This window comes from Mycteria americana, unplaced genomic scaffold, assembly GCF_035582795.1.
Source record: "Mycteria americana isolate JAX WOST 10 ecotype Jacksonville Zoo and Gardens unplaced genomic scaffold, USCA_MyAme_1.0 Scaffold_53, whole genome shotgun sequence".
NCBI classification, from domain to species: domain Eukaryota; kingdom Metazoa; phylum Chordata; class Aves; order Ciconiiformes; family Ciconiidae; genus Mycteria; species Mycteria americana.
The window spans coordinates 939699-958642 of record NW_027445639.1 but is presented as its reverse complement, the minus strand read 5'-3'; the positions used below and the strand labels follow the sequence as shown (position 1 = coordinate 958642).

The 18944-nt window shown below is 71.5% G+C and overlaps 2 protein-coding genes and 2 non-coding genes across 5 annotated transcripts; 1 reads left to right on the top strand and 3 right to left on the bottom strand.

Annotated features, from left to right (window-relative positions):
* Positions 1-9: 9 nt before the first annotated feature.
* VPS28 (VPS28 subunit of ESCRT-I) lies at positions 10-3397 on the bottom strand. Of its 2 annotated transcripts, XM_075490286.1 has the most exons (9): positions 3258-3397; positions 3090-3118; positions 2940-2977; positions 1093-1182; positions 870-975; positions 682-783; positions 536-589; positions 357-448; positions 10-280 (listed from the first exon to the last, which is right to left on the bottom strand). In XM_075490286.1, exons 1-9 carry the CDS (start codon positions 3292-3294, stop codon positions 163-165), a joined length of 666 nt encoding a protein of 221 aa, XP_075346401.1. In that variant the 5' UTR covers positions 3295-3397; the 3' UTR covers positions 10-162. The 2 variants fall into 2 exon arrangements, with proteins under 2 accessions (XP_075346401.1, XP_075346402.1); XM_075490287.1 differs by lacking the exons at positions 2940-2977; positions 3090-3118 and having other exon boundaries at positions 3258-3361.
* Positions 3398-7756: 4359 nt separating this feature from the next.
* On the bottom strand, positions 7757-7829 carry TRNAR-CCG (transfer RNA arginine (anticodon CCG)). The gene has a single exon. It is a non-coding gene; the product is annotated as a tRNA-Arg (tRNA).
* Positions 7830-12124: 4295 nt separating this feature from the next.
* Positions 12125-18074, top strand: SLC39A4 (solute carrier family 39 member 4). Its single transcript, XM_075490275.1, has 6 exons — positions 12125-12172; positions 14147-14314; positions 14888-14942; positions 15827-15979; positions 16891-17072; positions 17946-18074. The coding sequence occupies exons 1-6, from the start codon at positions 12125-12127 to the stop codon at positions 18072-18074; spliced, it is 735 nt and encodes a 244-aa protein (XP_075346390.1).
* Positions 15055-15127, bottom strand: TRNAR-CCG (transfer RNA arginine (anticodon CCG)). The gene has a single exon. It is a non-coding gene; the product is annotated as a tRNA-Arg (tRNA).
* Positions 18075-18944: the final 870 nt, after the last annotated feature.

Here is an 18944-nt window from a genome sequence, read left to right as displayed (position 1 = left end):
GGCTGCCGCTTTTTGGGGTCCCGGCGTCACCGGCGCTCGTGAGGCAGGTGACAGACCAGTGATTTATTGTCCCCGGCTTCCTCTTAACACCAGTGAGCACTGGGAGGGGACCGGGAGGCTCGAAATGGGAGGGAAGGGCGGTGCCGGCGCGTGCCGGACGGCTCAGGAGTGGAGGAAGCGGTTGAAGGCGTTGTAGGCGGATTCCAGGTCGAACAACATCTGCCGGACCTGGGAATCGTCCAGCTCATCCGACGCCGACATCCCGCTGAGCGTCTGGAGCCTGGGAGAAAGGGGAGGCTGCGTCAGCGGCACCCCAAAAACGGCGCCGGTAACGGTGCCGGCACCCCGGCACTCACCACTGGTTGACCTTCTGCCTCCCCTCGAAGTCGGGGGGCAGGTGGCTCATCCGGTTCATCGTCTCCATCAGCTCCCGTAGGTCCGGCTGGATCTGGGGAAAGGATTTGGGGTGAACCGCTGCGCCGGCATGGCCAAACCGGGGCTCCCGGCGCTGCCGCGGCACGTGGATGAACCCTACCTCGTCCATGGCTCGGATCTCCAGGCGCAGCTTGTCCATCACCGTGATGAAGAGCTGCGAGAGAGGCAGCGTTCGGCTCAACCGCGACCCTTCCCACCCCCCCAAACCTACCGAAGCCGAGCCCCGGCACCCCCCCGGCACCGTACGGAGACAATATCGGCGATGCAGCGGTTGAGGTTGCCCTTGTCGTCCTTGATGGTGATGGGCCGGTCCTCCTTGATCCTCTCCATGGCCAAGGGGCAGTCGAGCTGCGGGAAGACGAGGCCGTGAGCGGCACAACCGACACCCGGGAAGCCCCGTTCGCGCCGGCGGTACCGGCAGCGCCGTGGCTCACCCGGAATTTGCGGCAGAAGTCGTCGATGGAGCTGATCTCGGAGCCTTGGACTTGCTTGAGGGCAGCTTTGAACTGGACCAGGAGGCGGGAGCAGGCGGCCGTGTACCTGGGGAGGGGCAGGGGGAGCAGGCGGGGACGGGCTCGTCCCCCGCCGCGGGGCCGCGCTGGACCCTCGGCCGCGGCGCCGCGGGTGCCGTCGCCCCGCGCGGCACCGAGGACTTACTCGTTAGGCGAGACGCAGTCCTTGATGTAGGCTTTCTCCAGAGCCTGCAGCGTCTTCACCACGGCGAAGAGCTCGGCCATGTTGTCGTACCTGCAACGGGGACGGCGGTGGAGAGCGAAGAGGGGACGGCGGCGGAGAGCGGTGTCCCGGGAGGGACCGTGATGGAGAAGGGGGGACCGGGAGGAACCGTGACGGAGAAGGGGGGACCGGGATGGAGAACTGTGTCCCAAGAGGGGACCGCGATGGAGAAGGGGGGACCGGGATGGAGAACTGTGTCCCAAGAGGGGACCGCGATGGAGAAGGGGGGACCAGGAGGAACCGTGACGGAGAAGAAGGGACCACGATGGAGAACTATGTCCCAGGAGGTGACCGCGATGGAGACGGCGGGGACAGTGATGGAGAGGAGGGGACCACAAGGGCGAAGGGGATCCCGGGAGGAACTGTGATGGAGGCTGGGAGACCACGATGGAGAACTATGTGCCAGGAGGGACCACTATGGAGAATGGGGGACCAGGAGGAGCTCTGATGGAGTCTGGAGGACCACGATGGAGAAGAGGGGACCAGGAGGAACTGTGATGGAGTCTGGGGGACCACGATGGAGAACTATAGAACTATGTGCCAGGGGGGACCGCGATGGAGAACTGTGTGCCAGGGGGGATCATGATGGAGAAGGGGGGACCACGATGGAGAAGAGGGTCCCAGGAGGAACTGTAATGGAGTCTGGGGGGACCAGGAGGGACCATGATGGAGAATGGGGGACCAGGAGGAGCTCTGATGGAGTCTGGAGGACCACGATGGAGAAGAGGGTCCCAGGAGGGAACGTGATGGAGTCTGGGGGACCACGATGGAGAGCTGTGTGCCAGGGGGGACCATGATGGAGAAGGGGGGACCACGATGGAGAAGAGGGGACCAGGAGGAACTGTGATGGAGTCTGGGAGGACCAGGAGGAACTCTGATGGAGTCTGGAAGACCATGATGGAGAAGAGGGGACCAGGAGGAACTGTGATGGAGTCTGGGGGACCACGATGGAGAACTATGTGCCGGGGGGGACCGCAATGGAGAACTGTGTGCCAGGGGGGACCATGATGGAGAAGGGAGGACCACGACGGAGAAGAGGGACCCTGATGGAGCCTAGGGGACTGTGATGGAGAACTGTGTGCCAGGAGAGCCCGTGATGGAGAAGGGGGGACCATGATGGAGAAGAGGGGACCAGGAGGGACCATGACAGAGCCTGGGGGAGTGCGATGGAGAGCTACGTCCTAGGAGAGACCGTGATGGAGAAGGGGGGACCAGGAGGAACTGTGATGGAGTCTGGGGGGACCAGGAGGGACCATGATGGAGAATGGGGGACCAGGAGGAGCTCTGATGGAGTCTGGAAGACCACGATGGAGAAGAGGGGACCAGGAGGAACTGTGATGGAGTCTGGGGGACCACGATGGAGAACTATGTCCCGGGGGGACCATGATGGAGAAGGGGGGACCACGATGGAGAAGAGGGGACCAGGAGGGACCATGACAGAGCCTGGGGGGCTGTGATGGAGAGCTACGTCCTAGGAGAGACCGCGATGGAGAAGGGGGGACCAGGAGGAACCGTGAGGGGATCTGGGGGCCCATGACGGAGAACTGTGTGCCAGGAGGGACCGCGATGGAGAAGGGGGGGCCAGGAGGGACCCTGATGGAGCAGAGGGGACCGCGGCGGAGCAGAGGCTCCCCAGGAGGCACCGTGGTGGAGTCACGGGGCCCCGGGCCCTGCCGGGGGCCGGCGGGGAGGTGCCGGGGGCTGTGCCCGGGGCTCACGGTTCCGAGCCGGGCTGGGGGGGGCCCAGGGCGGGGCCGGACCGGACTCACTTCTCCCTCTCCCGGGCGTTCTTGTAGAGCTTCACCTCCTGCCGGGGACAAGGGGGGGGGGACGGGCGGCGGCTCAGCCCCGGGGCCGCGGCGGCTGCCGGGGCCCTGCCCGGGGCGGGGGGGGGGTGTGTGTGTGAAGGCCGCACTCACCTCGTACAGCTCCGGCTTGTTCCCGGGGGCTGCAAAGGGAGCGGGGGGCAGCGTGAGAGGGGCTGGGGAGCACCACGGCCCCCCCTCCGGTAGCCCTGACCCCCCCCGGTAGCCCCGGCCGCCCCCAGGCCTGCGGGTAGGAGCGGGGCCTGCCGCCGCCGGCCTCACCTCCCATCCCGGGCGGGCCCGTGATACCGTGAAACATCCCGGGAGGGTCTGGGCCCCCTCCCCGCTGCCGGTTCCGCCTCGCCCGGTCCCGCTCTGGGCTCCCTTCCCCCCCCACCCCCCTCCTCCTCCTCCTCCTCCTCCCCCGCTGCCGGTGGCCGCGCTGCGCTTCCGCAAAATGGCGGCGGTTCGACGATCCGGCGCTCGGCTGGTCGCGCCTGGCGGGGGGGGGGGGGGGGGGGGGCTGCACGGCCGGGGCGGGGCGAAGGCGGGAGGGGAGGAGCTTAGCGGTTTGGGCGGGAAAAGCGGCGGGTTTTGGCGGGAAAATTGGATCGCTTTTTGGCGGGAAAAGCCGCCCCGAGGGGCCGGTGCTGCCCCCGGGCCTGGGGGGGGGAAGGGCAGGGGCAGGGCAGGGCGGGAGGGGGCTGCCTCAACATGGCGGCGGCGCGGGGTGTGCGGGCAGGGAGCGGGCAGGGAGCAGGCAGGGGGGGGAGGGAGGGCGCTGGGGGGGGGAGGGGGGCCAGAGCGGGGACCCCCAGCCCGGGGGGGCTTCGTTTGTGCGGGCAGGGAGGGCAGGGCTGCAGGCAGGCGGGTTTCCGAAGGAAGGTGGCAGCGGGCTGGGAGGAGGAGGAGGAGGAGGAGGAGGAGGAGGAGGAGGACGTGGCGGCGGCGGCGGCGGCTGCCCTCGGCCGCGCTGGCGCTGGCGGGGCAAGGAGCGCTGGGAGGTGGCGGCTGACGCAGCCCGCGGCAGCCATAAACCCCGCGATAGCGGGGGAGGCCAAGGCCGGGCGATCGGCGTTTGCCCGCCGCGCCGGGCGAAGCTCGTTGACCTTCGCCGCGGAGCAAAGCCGTAAAGCGCCGGGCGTGTGCCGGGACGGGCTCGGGGGTTCGCGGCGGGTTCGGCGCCGCGCCGGTAACCGAGGCGGCGCTGGTTGTGCCGAGGAAAGAGCCGGCAGCGAAACACAACAAAGAAAGAAACTCCAGGAAAAGCCGTCGGCGTCGCCGAGGATTCCCGGCACCGCGACGCTGTCGCGATGTTTGCTCTTTGGTAGCCGCGTTCCTACGCGAGTTCGTGCTCCAGGCACGCGGGTCGGTGAAGGAATCCGGTTCTCGGTTACCGGCCTGACCCCGTGGTTACGGCGAGCCTGGAAAAGAACCGTGCCCGAGGCAGCCCGGCAGCTCCGCCGGGTGCCGGTGCCGCGGCCACGGCTGCCGTCCGTCCGGCCCCGCGCGCCGGCTCCTCGCGGCTTCTTCTGGGAGTCCCTTTATCGTGGTGGAGCTGAGAAACGCCGTCAAGTTCCTCCCGGTTACCTCCAAAACGGGGTTATTGCGCGCGGCTCCGCGTCCTCGGGGCTCCCGAATTCGGCAGGTGCCGAATCGGTTTGTGGTTTAGCCCCGGGTTGCGGTTCGAGCTCGGCTCGAAGCTGCCGGCTGGCGACCTCAGGCCAAAGGAACAGAAAAATAAAAGAGGAAAATCCCCGAGGCGCCCTGCCGCGTCGCCGCGAAGGAGCGGCCTCGTGAACCCCTTTCGCGGCCGCCGAAGCACCGCGGTCGGGCTGCGGGGGCTGCCCGGCACCGCGACTCGTGCCGCCGGCGCCGAGGAAAGCCGTCCTTCGTCCCCGGCGGAGGAGCGTCCTGCCGTCACGCCGTCCGTCCCTCGCACCCCGCCGCTGTTTGGACCCGTGCGTCGCGCGGCGCCGTCGAGGCGCGGGGTTTTGGGGCGGAAAAGAGTCGAAAGGAGAGATTTAGATCCGGCTTAAGAGCAAGTTTTGGTTAATTAATCCGGAGGGTGGCGTCCGGTTTAACGAAGAGCCGGTCGCGTTTCCCCGCGGAGCGGAACGAAGCTGACCGCGGGTGAGCAGAACGGCCCAGATAAGGAAACCAATTTTAAGGAGAAAAACCCAAATCTGCTTTTTGGGGGGTTTTTTTGTTTGTTTTTTTTTTTTTTCCGGAGGCTTCAGAGGGGAACCCGGCTGGGACAAACCAACCTCGGGATTTGCCGTCCCCGGGAGCCGCGGAAGAGGAAGAGAAGGGCCGACGCGAACGTGGCCGTGAGAGGTGGGGTGGAGGAGCCAACGCTGGGGTCGCCGGTGAAGGTCCTGCGGGAGAAGCCCTTCGGCTTCGCCTCCCCCGGGAGCCGGATGGGGCCCGGTTTGGCCGGTGAGGGCTTCCCCGGCCCCGGGGCTCGGTGGGTGAATGAAAGCCCTGCCAAGAGGAGGAGGAAGAGGAGGAGGAGGAGGAGGAGGAGGAGGTTGCCCTCCGTGAGCCCACCCCAGGCCACAGCGCGGCTGTCCCCTCGCCCCCGGAGCCGAGCCAGCTTCCGCGGTGAAGCTTTTTGAGGAGATCGGGGAGCGCGGCGCCAACCCGCGCCGACGACGTCAACCGGGCGGCGAGGTGGACGCGTCAGATGGACGGTCCCGCTCTACCCGACGCCGGGAGTCCCGCGGCCGGCTGCGCTCCCCGCGGGGCGAGAAGGACGCAAACCCGCCGGAGAAGGTCCGGAGGAGGGCCACGAAGGTGCTCCAAGGGCTGGAGAACCTGCTCTAGGAGGAAGGGCTGGTGGAGCCCCCGGAGGTCCCCGCGGGAGCAGAGGAAGAGCGTGAGGAGGAAGGAGCGGCAGAGACGAAGCGTCGTGGACGGACCCCGAGCCCCCTTCCCCGTCCCTCGGGGGGAGGAGGAAGAGGAGTCAGGACTGAAGTTGACCTGGGGACGAAGGCGGGTGGGAGAGACGACGTTTCCAGATGCGTTCTTCTGCTCCGGGATTAGTTGGCAATAAATAAAATTAATTTCCCCAAGCTGAGGCTGGTTCGCCGTGACGGTCGCCGGTGAGCCGTCTCCCTGCCCTTGCCTCCTCCACCCGCGACCTTCTCACCGGGCGTTCTCCCCGTCGTGTTGACGCTGGAGCGGCTGGGTGGGCGGCTGGCAGCCAGCCACGGTCACCCCCCCCCCCCAGGCGGCTACCGAGCGGACGCAGGTTGTCCCTTCACCGGGAGCCACACGGCGAGGACAAGGGACGGCGGGCGCGGGTGACGCCGGGAGAGGTCTCATCTTGACCTAGGCCACGTTTTACGGCGAGAACGATCAACCGCCGGCACAACGTAGAGGAGTCCCCGTCACCGGTGTCCAAGACGCAACCGGACGGGGTGTGAGAGGATCTCACCCGGGTTCCTTCCCCACGGAAGGTCGGACCGGGCGATCTCGGAGGTCCCGTCCCACCTGGGCGGGGATCAGCCCGAGTTTTGGTTGGACCTGGGCGGTTCGGCGGCTCCTCGGCGGCTCCTCGGCACCGTCCCAGGGAACCCAGTTGACGCTGATGGCTCCCCATCAACCAGGATGAACCTCCCCGGGCTTGTTACGGTCCCCACCAGCACCCACCAAGCCCGGTGCCCCCAGAAGCGGGGCGGCGTCGGGGTGACCTGCCGGGAACAGCCGGCCTCGGCCTCAGCCGTAGGCCAGGAGCACCAAACCGCTTGGTGAAGGAGCAGCTTCTGGGCACAACCGACACCCCGCGCCGTCAGCTCGCGCCGAAGACAAACCCCCGGCAAAACCGACGCTTGTGGGCACGGGGAGGAGAAGGGATGGATGCCAGGGATCTCATCTCGGCGCCAAACCCTCAGATAGGGTGGTTTTATCCGGAAAACCCGCCGCGTTCCCCCAAATGCCGCCCGTCTCCTACCCCGGCTGCCGCTCGGCGCCGTGCCGGCATCCCCTCCCACCGTAGCATCGTCAGGCGGCCCCGTTATCAAACATTAACTTCCCCGGCACCTTGGCCGATGCCGTGCCGAGATAGCCGGCGCTGGAATATCGTCCGGGGTGGTTTATTCTTTTATTACCCTTAACGAGACGGTTGATTGCCGGGATATTAAAGCCCGGCGCCCCATGGGACCCATTCCCCGTCCAGGCGCGGTCCGGCCACCCATACGGGAGGGAGTGGAAAACCGGCGCGGCTTCACCGTTCGCTGCCGGGCAGCCTGAGGTGGAAATAATTCCTCCCCCGGTGCACAGCCGGTGGGATTTGGTGGGGGGCTCCGGCTGGAAGCCCCTCCAGGTCACCGCGGCTCGGCCGGGCGGTGGTTTAGCCGGGGTTTTCCAGGGTGAAGCGGGAGAGCGAGGAAGGGACGGGGCTGCCCCGCGGCCCCGGCGTGCTCCAAAGTGGCCGCGGTGCTGCCGGCAGCACCGGCTGGAGGTAACAGACCCCCGGCTCCGGTTGCCGCGGGGCAGCCGGCCGTGCCACGCTTGCTCCCGCGCCCGTTCCTTAAAGAAGACGAACAAACTTTCCGGCCCTCGGAGCCGCCGGCCGGTGGCTTTGCCGGCAACGCCGCCGCGGAGCAGCGACGTGGCACGTCGTGGCCGTTGCCGCTGGGCCCCTCTCACCCCCAACCGGGGCGGCTTTCCCGGCACAAGGTCCCGGTGTTTTCCCAGCGGCGCTTCCTGGTGCCACCCCGGCGCTGCCGGAGGGCTCTCGCCACCGCGCCGGTGGGGCAAAATCCACGTCCACCCCCCGACCCAGGTGGGACTCGAACCCACAATCCCCAGCTCCGGAGGCTGATGCCTTATCCATTAGGCCACTGGGCCCGGCCGCCGGCGTGGTGGGTGCACGGCGCCGCACGCCACGGGCGCCGCTGGCACGGCCGGGGGCCGTGGCAAGGCCACCCGGGAGTCACCGGGTCCCGCGGGCGGCGAGGTGCCGGCAGCACCGTCGGGCCTGGCAGGGCCGCGGCGGCGCCGACTCCCTTCCCGTAGACGCCGGCCGCGGTGAGACAGCCGGCACGGCCGCCCGGCACGGGACACGGTTCCTTCCCGGCGCGGCGTCGTGGGCGCCCTGTGCCGGGGAGGGGTGCGGGGGGAGCCGAGCACCCGAGGGGTGAGCCACGCGCCTGATCTCGGTGCTCGGGCATCGGCCGAGCACCCGTGGGCGAGCCCAGCACCCCGGGGCGAGCCGAGCGCCTGAGCTGGGTGCCAGCGCCGAGCCAGGTGCCGGGGAGAGCCCAGCACCCGCGGGGGGGTCCCAGCACCCACGGGGCGGGCGAGGGCAGGGGGTGCCGGCGGCAGCACCGGGGCTCGGGGGGGGGCCGGGCGCGGGCGCAGGCGCCGTGCCGGGCCCTGAGGAATGGTTAACCCGGGGCAATCTCGCCCCGAGCCAATCACCGCCACGGCCCCGGGCGGTTTTACAGCCCCGGCGCCCCACGGCACGCCGGCACCAGTCGGCAACCCCGGGCCGGCGGCGAGGCGGCCCACCGGCGACTCCGTGCCGCGGGGACCGGCGTGCCATGACCCCGCTGCTGCTGCTCCTGCTGGCCCTGGGTCCGGGGGCAACCGGCCGGGACCCCGCCGGCAACGCCGAGCCGGTGTCGGCGCTCGAGGCCCTGCTGTCGTCGGGAAGCGGCTCCCTGCCCCACGGCGCGGTGGAGTCCCTCGTGGGCATCGCCGCCGGCCGTGCGCAGTGCCACGCCGGGCCGTGTGGAAAGGTGAGCGCCCGCGCCGGCAACGCCGGGCCGTGTGGAAAGAAAGGCAGGGCGGGCGGCCGGGGTCAAACTCCAGCTCGCCGGCACGGCGCGCACGGCACGCACGGCGCGGCACGCGGCAGGCTGCGGCACCCCGCCGTAGCGCGCGGCGTGGCGCGGCAACGCGCGCCCACGGGGGTCCCTCACCCCCACCGGCTGCCCGGCCCCGCGCCGCGCCGTACGCCGGGGCCGGGTGGGGCCCCGTTGCCGCGGGGTGCACCCCGCTTCTTTCGGGGCACCCAGTGGGTGCCATGGCGGGGAGGGAGGGAGGGGGCACCCCGACCCCCCCGCCCCAGCACCCTGACCCCCCCCCCCGTCCCCGCAGTGCCGCCTCTCGGCGGACGCCGTCCTGGCGCTGGCGGGGAAGGCGGGTGCCGGCGCCCGGCTGGAGGCCGCCGAGCTGCCCTGGCTGGGTGCCGCCGTCCTCGTCACCCTCTGGGACCCCCCCCGCCGCCTGCGCCGGTGACGCCTCGGGGCGCTGGGACGCCCGCGTCCGGGCGCTGCACCGCGCCTTCGCCGCCAACGGCACCGGCAGCGGCAGCGGCAGCGGCGGCCCCGGCTTGTGGGAGGTGTCGGAGCTGCTGGCGGCCGTGCAGCCCAACTACCGCAGCGCCGACAGCCGCGAGGTGAGGGGACACGGGGACAGCACGGGGACACGGGGAGGGGACACGTGGCACGGCCACCGTTGCGTGGTCACACGTGTCCCGGGGAGGTGCCACACGTGGTGTGGCCACCATTCCACGGTCACACGTGCCCCAGGGAGGTGCCACACGTGCCACGGCCACCATTGCATGGTCACACATGCCCGGGGAGGTGCCACACGTGCCATGGCCACCACCACATGGTCACATGTGCCCGGGGAGGGGCCACACGTGCCATGGCCACCATTCCGTGGTCACATGTGCCCCGGGGAGGTGCCACACGTGCCAGCCATGGCCACCATTCTACGGTCACACGTGCCCGGGGAGGGGCCACACGTGCCATGGCCACCATTCCACGGTCACACGTGCCCCGGGGAGGTGCCACACGTGCCAGCCATGGCCACCATTCCACAGTCACACGTGCCCCAGGGAGGGACCACACGTGCCACGGCCACCATTCCGTGGTCACACATGCCCGGGGAGGGGCCACACGTGCCAGCCACGGCCACCATTCCACGGTCACACGTGCCCGGGGAGGTGCCACACGTGCCACGGCCACCACCACATGGTCACACGTGCCCGGGGAGGGGCCACACGTGCCCCGGTGGCACACGCGCGTGCCGGGAGGGTGTCGGCAGCGGCGGGTGCCCGCGGCGTGGCGCGGGCGGTGACGGTGGCGGCGTGGCGCAGGCCTGCGTGGACGCGGCGGGCGTGCTGGCGGCCGGCGCGGCGGCGTCCCCGCGGGTGGGGGCCGGGCGGGTGCTGGCCACCCTGGGTGCCCTGGTGCTGCGCGGCCGCTGCCTGCGCCCCCCGCCCCCCCCCTGGCTTCTTCCTCGGCCGCGTCTTCGGCCACGGCCCCCACGGCCGCTCGCTGGCGGGTGAGGAGGTGGGGGGCGATGGGGGGCGATGGGGGGCAGCGGGTGGTGCGGCTGGGGGGCTGGTGCTGGTGTGGGGCAGGGAGCCGTGGGGTGGGGGCAATGGGGAAGGGAGGCGTGGGGCAGGTGCTGTGGGGCGGGGGACGGGGGGCAGGGAGGTGTGGGGCAGATGCTGTGGGGCAGGGAGGTGTGGGGCAGGGAGCCGTGGGCTGGGGGCAATGGGGGGGGGAGGTGTGGGGCAGATGCTGTGGGGCAGGGAGGTGTGGGGCAGGGAGGTGTGGGGCAGATGCCGTGGGGCAGGGGGCCATGGGGCAGGGAGGTGTGGGGCAGATGCTGTGGGGCAGGGAGGTGTGGGGCAGGGAGGTGTGGGCTGGGGGCAATGGGGCAGGGAGGTGTGGGGGCAGATGCTGTGGGGCAGGGAGCCGTGGGCTGGGGGCAATGGGGCGGGGAGGTGTGGGGCAGATGCCGGGGGCAGGGGACCATGGGGCAGGGAAGTGTGGAGCAGGGAAGTGTGGGGCAGGAAGCCATGCCCTGGGGGCAATGGGGCAGGGAGGTGTGGGGCAGATGCTGTGGGGCAGGGAGGTGTGGGGCAGGTGCTGTGGGGCAGGGGACCGAGGGGCAGGGGGAACCGAGGGGCAAGGGACTGGGGGGCAGGGAGGTGTGGGGCAGGGAGGTGTGGGGCAGATGCCGTGGGGCAGGGGGCCATGGGGCGGGGAGGTGTGGGGCAGAGCCGTGGGGCGGGCTGTGACGGTGCCTGGCAGGGCTGGGCCCCGGGGAGCAGCAGCACCCACAGGGCCCCCACGGGGACCCCCCCCACGGGGGCCGGGCACCCCACTGCGCTGCCCCACACCCGCATCCAGAGCCGGCCCTGGGACACGGTGAGTGGGGGGCACCCAGGGGTGCCCGGGGGGGTCAGGGTGGCCGGGGGGGGGGGGTCAGGGTGCCCTGGGGGGGTCAGGGGGCTCCGTCCAGCCCCCCCAGCTGCGCCTGCCCCCCCCGAGCTGCAGCAGCAGCAGCTGAGCCGCGCCTGCGCCCCACAGCGCCACGGCCCCACGGCCGCCGGCCCCACGGCCGCCGGCCCCAATGCCACCGGCCCGTGGCCACCAGCCCTGGCCCCACGGCCACCGGCCAGCTCAGCACTGTTGAGAGTGAGTGGGGATGGGGACAGGGGTGGGGACAGGACAGGGGTGGGGACAGGGGTGGGGACAGGTCCCGCTGCCCCACGGGATGGCATCCTGCACCCCTGGGGACAGGGATGGGGACAGGGACAGGGGTGGGGACAGGGACGGGGACAGGGACGGGGACGGGGACGGGGACAGGGACGGGGACAGGGACAGGGGTGGGGACAGGGTTGGGGACAGGGACAGGGACGGGGACGGGGACGGGGACAGGGACGGGGACAGGGACAGGGGTGGGGGCAGGGTTGGGGACAGGGACGGGGACGGGGACAGGGTTGGGGACAGGGTTGGGGACAGGGACGGGGACAGGGACAGGGGTGGGGACAGGGTTGGGGACAGGGACGGGGACAGGCCCGCCGCCCCACGGATGCCATCGCGCCCCCGGGAGGGCCCGGGGCCGCCCGTGCGGCGTCCCCGAGCGCGTCCCCGAGCGCGTGCCCGTGTCCCCCAGCCTACGCGCTGGGCACGGCGGCGGGGCTGGTGCTGGCCCTGTGCCCGCTGCTGGCGCTGGCGCTGCTGCGCTGTCCCCTCTGTCGCCGCGGCCGGCGGCACCTGCACCCGCTGCTGCTGGGGCTGGCGGCCGGGGCCCTCAGCGGGGACGCGCTGCTGCACCTCCTGCCCCAGGTGACACGGGGGGGACACCCACGGGGGGGCATGGGGACATGGGGGGACATGGGGACACACCCACGGGGGGACGCGCTGCTGCACCTCCTGCCCCAGGTGACACGGGGGGACACGGGGACACGGGGGGACATGGGGGGACATGGGGGGACACACCCACGGGGGGACACACGGGGGGACGCGCTGCTGCACCTCCTGCCCCAGGTGACACGGGGGGACACGGGGACACGGGGGGACATGGGGGGACACCCACGGGGGGACACGGGGACACGGGGGGACATGGGGGGACACACACGGGGGGACGCGCTGCTGCACCTCCTGCCCCAGGTGACACGGGGGGACACGGGGACACGGGGACACGGGGGGACATGGGGGGACACCCACGGGGGGACGGGGGGACATGGGGGGACACACACGGGGGGACGCGCTGCTGCACCTCCTGCCCCAGGTGACACGGGGACACCCACGGGGACACGGGGGGGGACACAGGGACATGGGGGGACACCCACAGGGGACACACACAGGGGGATGCGCTGCTGCACCTCCTGCCCCAGGTGACACGGGGGGGACGCCCACGGGGGGACATGGGGGGACATGGGGGGACATGGGGACACACCCACGGGGGGACATGGGGGGACATGGGGGGGACACACGGGGACATGGGGGGACACACGGGGACATGGGGACACGGGGACACACCCACGGGGGGACACACAGGGGGATGCGCTGCTGCACCTCCTGCCCCAGGTGACACGGGGGGACACGGGGACACGGGGGGACATGGGGGGACATGGGGGGACATGGGGACACACCCACGGGGGGACACACGGGGGGACGCGCTGCTGCACCTCCTGCCCCGGGTGACACGGGGGGGACACCCACGGGGGGACATGGGGACATGGGGGGACATGGGGGGACATGGGGACACACCCACGGGGGGACACACGGGGGGACGCGCTGCTGCACCTCCTGCCCCAGGTGACACGGGGGGACACCCACGGGGGGACATGGGGGGACATGGGGGGGACATGGGGGGGACACACGGGGACACGGGGGGACACCCACGGGGGGACACACGGGGACATGGGGGGACACACATGGGGACACACACGGGGGGACGCGCTGCTGCACCTCCTGCCCCAGGTGACACAGGGGGGACACCCACGGGGGGACATGGGGACATGGGGGGACATGGGGGGACATGGGGACACACCCACGGGGGGACACACGGGGGGACGCGCTGCTGCACCTCCTGCCCCAGGTGACACGGGGGGGACACCCACGGGGGGGCATGGGGGGACATGGGGGGACATGGGGGGGACACACGGGGACACGGGGGGACACCCACGGGGGGGCACGGGGGGACACGGGGACATGGGGGGACACCCACGGGGGGACACACGGGGGGATGCGCTGCTGCACCTCCTGCCCCAGGTGACACGGGGGGACACACGGGGACATGGGGACATGGGGGGACACCCACGGGGGGGGGCACGGGGGGCATGGGGACATGGGGGATATGGGGGACACCCACGGGGGGGCACGGGGGGACACCCATGGGGACACCCATGGGGGGACATGGGGGACACGGGGGACACACACGGGGGGACATGGGGGGGACACGTGTGGGGGACCACGGGGGGAGGGGGAGGGACACAGTGGGACGTGGGGGGGGGACCACGAGGACACAGAGGGACCACGGGGGGACGGGGAGGACACGGGGTGGGACACACGGGGGGACATGGGGGCATTGGGGGGACACGGGGGGGCACAGGGGACACGGGGGGACATTGGGGGGGGACACCTGGGGACACGGGGGGGGGGGCCACGGGGAGCCCTGACCCCGCACCGCGTGTGCACGCGTGTGCCCAGGCTCGGGCGAGCAGGCCCGTGGGCACGCAGGCGTGTGCAGGCGTGGGGGGGTTACACACGCGTGTGCAGGCGTGGGGGGGTTACACACGCGTGTGCAGGCGTGTGCGGGGGTTACACACGCATGTGCGAGGCGTGGGGGGGGTTGCACACGCGTGTGCAGGCGTGTGCGGGGCCCGGCTGAGCCCCTCTGTGCCACCGCAGGTGCTGGGGGTGCACGGCCACGGGGAGGGGACCCCCGGCCACGAGCCCCCCGGCCACGGGGAGGGGGCCCCCGAGCAGCCCTGGAAGGTGCTGGGGGTGCTGGGGGGGCTCTTCGCCTTCTTCCTGCTGGAGAAGCTGCTGGGCATCCTGCTGCCCCACAGGGAGGAGGTGTGGGGCTGGGGACACGGGGGGGGGGGGCTGGGGGGTGTGGGGGGGTGGGGTGCTGGGGGGGGGGGGGGGCTGGGGACACCGGGGTGGGGGGGGGCTGGGGATGCTGGGATGGTGTGGGGCTGGGTGCTGGGGCGGTGTGGGGCAGGGGACACTGGGGTGATGTGGGGCTGGGGGGCAGCGTGGGGCAGGGGACACCGGGGTGGGGGTGGGGTGGGGCAGGGGACACCGGGGCGGTGTGGGGCGGGGTGCTGGGGGGGTGTGGGGCAGGGGACACTAAGGTGGCATGGGGCTGGGGGGTGGTGTGGGGCAGGGGACACCAAGGCGGTGTGGGGCAGGAGATGCTGGGGTGATGTGGGGCTGGGGATGGCGGGATGGTGTGGGGCAGGGTGCTGGGGCGGTGTGGGGCAGGAGCTGCCAAGGCCGGTGTGGGGCAGGCGGACGTGGCGCAGCGGGTGCCAAACCCGTGTGGGGCAGGGCGCCAGGCTCTGTGGGGCAGGGCAGCATCCCTATGGGGCAGGGCACCATCCCTATGGGGCAGCAGACCCACATCCACCCCCACCCCCCCCCCAGGTGAAGGTGGAGGACACCGACCTCACCCAGAGCACGCAGGAGCTGCAGAGCCAGGGTACGGCCCCGGCCCCCCAACCCCCCCACCCCAAGCCCCCGCCCCCCAAACCCCCCACCCCCACCCCAAACCCCCGCCCCCCAGATCCCCCCACCCCCGCCAAAAGGGGACCCGACCCAGGTGGGACTCGAACCCACAATCCCCAGCTCCGGAGGCTGATGCCTTATCCATTAGGCCACTGGGCCGCTGCGCGGCTGCCGGCGGCGCCGGGCGGCTGCTGGGGGGGGGGGGTGTCCCCGTGGGTGCGTCCCCCCCGTGGGTGCGTGGGCGGGTGTCCCCGGTGGGTGACCGCGGGGTCCCACGTGGGGGGGTGGGGGGTGTCCCCGGGGGTGGGGGTGTCCCCCGTGGGGGTGTCCCCGGGGGTGGGTGGGTGTCCCCGTGGGCGTGTCGTCCCCGTGGGTGTGTCCCCATAGGTGGGTGTGTCCCCGTGGGTGGGTGTGTCGTCCCCGTGGGTTGGTGTCCCCCAGTGGGTGTGTCTCCCCGTGGGTAGGTGTGTCCCCGTGGGTGGGTGTGTCCCCCCATAGGTGGGTGTGTCCCCCCGTGGGTGTGTGTCCCCCCGTGGGTTGGTGTCCCCGTGGCTGGGTGTGTCCCCCCGTGGGTTGGTGTCCCCGTGGGTGGGTGTGTCCCCCCGTGGGTGTGTGTCCCCCCGTGGGTTGGTGTCCCCGTGGGTGGGTGTGTCCCCCCGTGGGTGGGTGTGTCCCCCCGTGGGTTGGTGTCCCCGTGGGTGGGTGTGTCCCCCCGTGGCTGGGTGTGTCCCCCCGTGGCTGGGTGTCCCCGTGGGTGGGGGTGTCCCCCCGTGGCTGGGTGTCCCCGCGGGTGGGTGTGTCCCCCCGTGGGTGGGTGTGTCCCCCCGCGGGTGGGTGACGCCGTGTCCCCCCGCCCAGGCCGGCTGCCGCTGCCCTCGCTGCTGGCGCTGGGCCGCGCTGCGCATGCGCTGACGGACGGGCTGGCGCTGGGCGCCGCCTTCGCCACCTCCGGGAGCGCGGGGCTGGGGGCGGGGCTGGCGCTGCTCTGCCACGAGCTGCCGCACGCGCTGGGTGAGGGGCGGGGCCGGGGGCGGGGCCGGGGGCGGGGCCTGGGCGGGGGGGGCGGGGGGCGCACGGTGCGGGGGGGGGCGTGGGTCCGTGGGTGCCGGGGGCGGGGTCCGTGGGTGGGTGGGTGGGTGCCGCGGGTGGGTGGGGTCCGTGGGTCCGTGGGTGCTGGGTGTGGGGTCCGTGAGTGGGTGGGTGCCGCGGGTGGGTGGGGTCCGTGGGTGGGTGGGTGCAGGGTCTGTGGGGTGCTGGGTGTGGGGGTCCGCGGGTCAGTGGGGTCCGCGGGTGGGTGGGTGCCGGGTGTGGGGTCTGTGGGTCCGTGGGTGTGGGGGTCTGTGGGTCGGTGGGTGCTGGGTGTGGGGCACTGTAGGGTGCTGGGTGCAGGGTTCGTGGGTCAGTGGGTGCGGGGCGTGGGGTCTGTGGGGTCCGTGGGTGGGTGAGTGCTGGGTGCGGGGTCCGTGGGGTGCTGGGTGTGGGGGTCCGTGGGTCAGTGGGTGCCGTGGGTGGGCGGGTCCGTGGGTGGGTGGGGTCTGCGAGTCGGTGGGGTCTGTGGGTGGGTGGGTGCTGAGTGCCGGGTCCGTGGGTCCGTGGGTGTGGGGGTCCGTGGGTGGGTGGGTGCCGGGTGTGGAGTCCGTGGGTTGGTGGCATCCGTGGGACAGTGGGTGCTGGGTGTGGGGCTCTGTGGGGTGCGGGGTCCGTGGGTCAGTGGGGTCCGTGGGTCGGTGGGTGCGGGGTCCGTGGGTCAGTGGGGTCCGTGGGTGGGGTGGGTGGGTGCCGGGGTGCGGGGTCCGCGGGTCAGCGGGGTCCGCGGGCGGGCGGGTGCCGGGTCGGTGGGTCCGTGGGTGGGTCCGTGGGTGGGTGGGTGCCCTCCCGGCTGAGCCCCCCCCCCCCCCCCCCCTCCCCTCCCCTCCCCCCAGGGGCGGCGGCGGTGCTGGAGCGGGCGGGGCGCGGGCGCGCGCTGGCGCTGGCGGCGGCGGGGGCGGTGCCGGTGCTGCCCGGGCTGTACGCGGGGATCGCCCTGGGCGGCGCCGCCCCCGCCCGCGCCTGGATGGGAGCGCCCGCGGCCGGGCTGCTGCTGCACCTGGGGCTGTGCCACGCGGTGAGCGGGGGGGGGACACGGGGTGTGTGTGCCCTGAGGGTGTGACACGGGGGGGTGTGACACGGGGGGGTGTGACACGGGGGTGTGACACGGGGGGGTGACACAGGGGTGTGACACGGGGGGTGTGACACGGGGGGTGTGACACGGGGGGTGTGTGCCGTGAGTGTGTGACACGGGGGGGTGTGACACGGGGGGGTGTGACACAGGGGGGTGTGACACGGGGGGGGTGACACGAGGGGTGTGTGACACGGGGGGTGTGACACGGGGGGGTGACACGAGGGGTGTGTGACACGGGGGGTGTGACACGGGGGGGTGACACGGGGGGGTGTGACACGGGGGGGTGTGACATGGGGGGGTGTGACACGGGGGGGTGACACGAGGGTGTGACACGGGGTGTGTGACACGGGGGGGTGACACAGGGGGGTGACACGGGGTTGTGTGACATGGGGGGTGTGACACGGGAGGTGTGACACGGGGGGGGGTGTGACACGGGGGGTGTGTCACGGGTGTGGGTGTGTCACAAGTGGGTGTGCCACAGGTGTGTGTGCCATGTCTGGGCCATGGGTGTGTGTGTGCCACGGGGGTGTGGGCCATGGGTGGGTGTCACGGGTGGGTGTGTCACGGGTGGGTGTGTCACGGGTGTGTGGGCCACGAGGGTGTGCTACATGTGTGCCACGTGTGGGTGCCACGTGTGGGTGCCACGTGTGGTGTGTGTGCCGTGCGTCTGCCACACGTGTGTGCCACGTGTGTGCCCCGTGTGCCGTGCGTGTGCCCCGTGTGTGCCACGCGTGCCGCGTGCCTGCCACGTGTGCTGTGTGTGCTGCACCGCGTGGGCCGCGCCGCGCCGCGCCCGCTGACCGCCCTCCCTCGCAGGTGCCGGCCATGCTGGCGGCGCGGGACGGGCACCCGTGGGTGCTGCTGGGGCTGCAGAGCGCGGGGCTGCTGGGGGGCTGGGGGGTGCTGCTGCTGCTGGCGCTCTACGAGGACAAACTGCTGCGGTGACAGACACCGCACCCCACCCACACCCACACCCACACCCACACCGACACCGCACCCCACCCACACCGCACCCACACCGTCACTGACACCGACACCGACACCCACACCCACACCGACACCCGGCACCCAGCACCCCCAGCACCCCCCAGCACCCAGCACCGCACCCCAGGACGCGGCAGCACCCAGCCCCCCCTGCCCCCCCCGCCCCTCCCCTGCCCTGGGGCTGCGGGAGCAGCCGGAATAAAGATGGAATAAAGGGGATATGGGGGATATAGGGGATATGGGGATATAGGGGATATGGGGGATATGGGGGATATAGGGGATATGGGGGATATGGGGGATATAGGGGATATGGGGGATATGGGGATATAGGGGATATGGGGGATATGGGGGATATAGGGGATATGGGGGATATGGGGATATAGGGGATATGGGGGATATGGGGGATATGGGGGATATGGGGGATATAGGGGATATAGGGGATATGGGGATATGGGGGATATGGGGGATATAGGGGATATAGGGGATATGGGGGATATAGGGGATATAGGGGATATGGGGGATATAGGGGATATGGGGGATATGGGGATATAGGGGATATGGGGGATATGGGGGATATAGGGGATATGGGGGATATGGGGATATAGGGGATATGGGGATATGGGGGATATAGGGGATATGGGGGATATAGGGGATATGGGGGATATGGGGGATATAGGGGATATGGGGATATAGGGGATATGGGGGATATGGGGGATATAGGGGATATGGGGGATATGGGGATATGGGGGATATAGGGGATATAGGGGATATGGGGGATATAGGGGATATGGGGGATATGGGGGATATAGGGGATATGGGGGATATGGGGAT

Excerpts from the sequence above, each read along its gene's own strand:
- VPS28 (XM_075490286.1), bottom strand. The coding sequence starts at position 3,294 with ATGTTTCACGGTATCACGGGCCCGCCCGGGATGGGAG. Across the intron at positions 976-1,092 it reads GACTGCGTCTCGCCTAACGA|GTACACGGCCGCCTGCTCCC; the intron begins GTAAGTCCTCGG and ends GCCCCTCCCCAG. Across the intron at positions 590-681 it reads GCATCGCCGATATTGTCTCC|CTCTTCATCACGGTGATGGA; the intron begins GTACGGTGCCGG and ends CCTCTCTCGCAG.
- SLC39A4 (XM_075490275.1), top strand. The coding sequence starts at position 12,125 with ATGGGGACACACCCACGGGGGGACGCGCTGCTGCACCTCCTGCCCCAG. Across the intron at positions 14,315-14,887 it reads TGCTGCCCCACAGGGAGGAG|GTGAAGGTGGAGGACACCGA; the intron begins GTGTGGGGCTGG and ends CCCCCCCCCCAG. Across the intron at positions 14,943-15,826 it reads GCAGGAGCTGCAGAGCCAGG|GCCGGCTGCCGCTGCCCTCG; the intron begins GTACGGCCCCGG and ends CCCCCCGCCCAG.